This window comes from Entamoeba dispar, genomic scaffold (assembly GCF_000209125.1).
Source record: "Entamoeba dispar SAW760 scf_1105229464203 genomic scaffold, whole genome shotgun sequence".
In the NCBI taxonomy this organism is placed as follows: domain Eukaryota; phylum Evosea; order Mastigamoebida; family Endamoebidae; genus Entamoeba; species Entamoeba dispar.
This window is the reverse complement of record NW_001856075.1, coordinates 1-1,785: the sequence shown is the minus strand read 5'-3', so window position 1 is coordinate 1,785 and position 1,785 is coordinate 1. Positions and strand designations below refer to the sequence as shown.

Sequence of the window (1,785 nt, the reverse complement as noted above, 5' to 3'; positions counted from 1 at the left end):
ATTTTTACTATCAGTTTTTCTAAGAGAACTATCTAATCGATTTTTTATTGAATCACATATTTTTGTTTTTGGATCAACTTCTTTCATATTTAAAATTAAAGCATTAAAATAGATATGAGTTATGTTAAATAATTTGGTTTGTAACAATAAATATAATGATGTCATTTCAGTACAACTAAAATCAAGTTTAGGTGTAAAACTAAATAAACTTTCTGAAAATGTATTTTGAATAGTACTTTCATCAATAATACATTTATATAGTTCATAATAATTATCAGAAGAAAATCTATTTTCTAAAATATTTGATAAAGAATTTAAAGAGAAAACAAATTCAGAATAATATCTTCTAAGTTGAGACTCTTTTCCTTTGAATTGTTTAATAATTTTGTCTTTAATATCAATTAAATGATTAATAGCAAATATTGAATCAATATTTATTTCATGTGGACTAATATGAACAGTATTTCCATTTAAACAAAATAAAAATTTATTAATTAATTCATTAACCATTGAAATAGGATAATTATAATTATATGTTGCCATAAAAAAACAATTTCTTGCTGGTGGTGTTTGAGATAATAATGTTGTTTTAGTTTCTAATTGTGCGATAAGAGTAATTAATGAACTTGCTAATACTAAATCAGTAGAATATAATCTAACAGCAAATTCACATAATACACCAAATGCATTTTTACCTGATCCAGTTATTTGATAAAATCTACTAAAATCTTCTGTTTGTGAATCATTATTTTTTTCTTCAACAACACATTGTGCTAAGAATAAATATGCTGATCTAGAAATTGATGGTGATTCAAATATTTCTGTTAAATATTCTGCAATTCTTAATCCTTCAGCTAATCTACCTGAATTTAAACAATCTAATAATTCTATAATTAATTGTGATGTTGCAATTTCTACTTGTGAATATTTACACCTAGATTCTGTTGTAACAACTTTCATATGTCTTGGACATGAATTTTTTTTATGAATACAAGTTTCATGTTTACATTCTTTTATTTTACATTGACAACGTCCACAATTACAAAGACAAGCTAATCGGACTGTTCCTTTTGAATGTTTTTTATGTCCTTTAAGATTTTTATTACATTCTTCACAAAAATAATATGTTTCATTTGGATCACAATCACAAATATAATAACATAGTCCTAAATATTTGTTGCATACAGATGATTGTTCATGTAATAACTCTTCTTTTTGTTGAATATTTTCTCCAAACACTAACGCATCAAATTGATGAGAAAATTGTGTTGGTTTCATTACAGAATCAATAACATTGATCAATAGAAAATTATCTTCTGATGAAAGTGGTTGTCCTAGTTTTTTCTTTTCATAAATCATTTGAAGTATATTAAAATCTGGTTCTGTCATTTTTATTAAATAAAACACTAATAAATATTTTAGTTCTAACCATTATCTTTCTTTTTTTTCTTTTATAAACTTCTTTTTTATCTTTAAATAACAATAATTTATTTATTCTTATTAAAATATTTTAAAAAGAAAAACAAAATATATCTTACTTTTAAATCTTATTAGCTAAATGTGTTATTTATTGAAGGAGTGGTTTTAATTCTCCTTCTTCATTCATATCAACACAATCATCTAGAGTACCAATGTACTTTTCTCCTTTAAATAAAATTGGCCAAACACCAATCCTACCTGTTTTCTCTTTAATCATTTCTTTCATTTCTGGAGTTCCATCAACATCAATGTAAATAATTTTTTGTTGAACTCTTGTAAGAGCAAAAACCAGACTAGTCATTTGGG

General features: G+C 23.9%; 1 protein-coding gene across 1 annotated transcript, besides 2 other annotated features; it reads right to left on the bottom strand.

Annotated features, from left to right (window-relative positions):
• On the bottom strand, nt 1-1,389 carry EDI_164480 (uncharacterized protein; the record flags this gene model as incomplete). The annotated part of the gene is made up of 1 exon (XM_001741918.1): nt 1-1,389. A coding segment is annotated over one exon (1,389 nt), but the record flags the coding sequence as incomplete, so codon positions are not given.
• Nucleotides 469-500: a sequence feature (AT_rich).
• Nucleotides 1,390-1,440: 51 nt separating the features above from the next.
• Nucleotides 1,441-1,533: a sequence feature (AT_rich).
• Nucleotides 1,534-1,785: the final 252 nt, after the last annotated feature.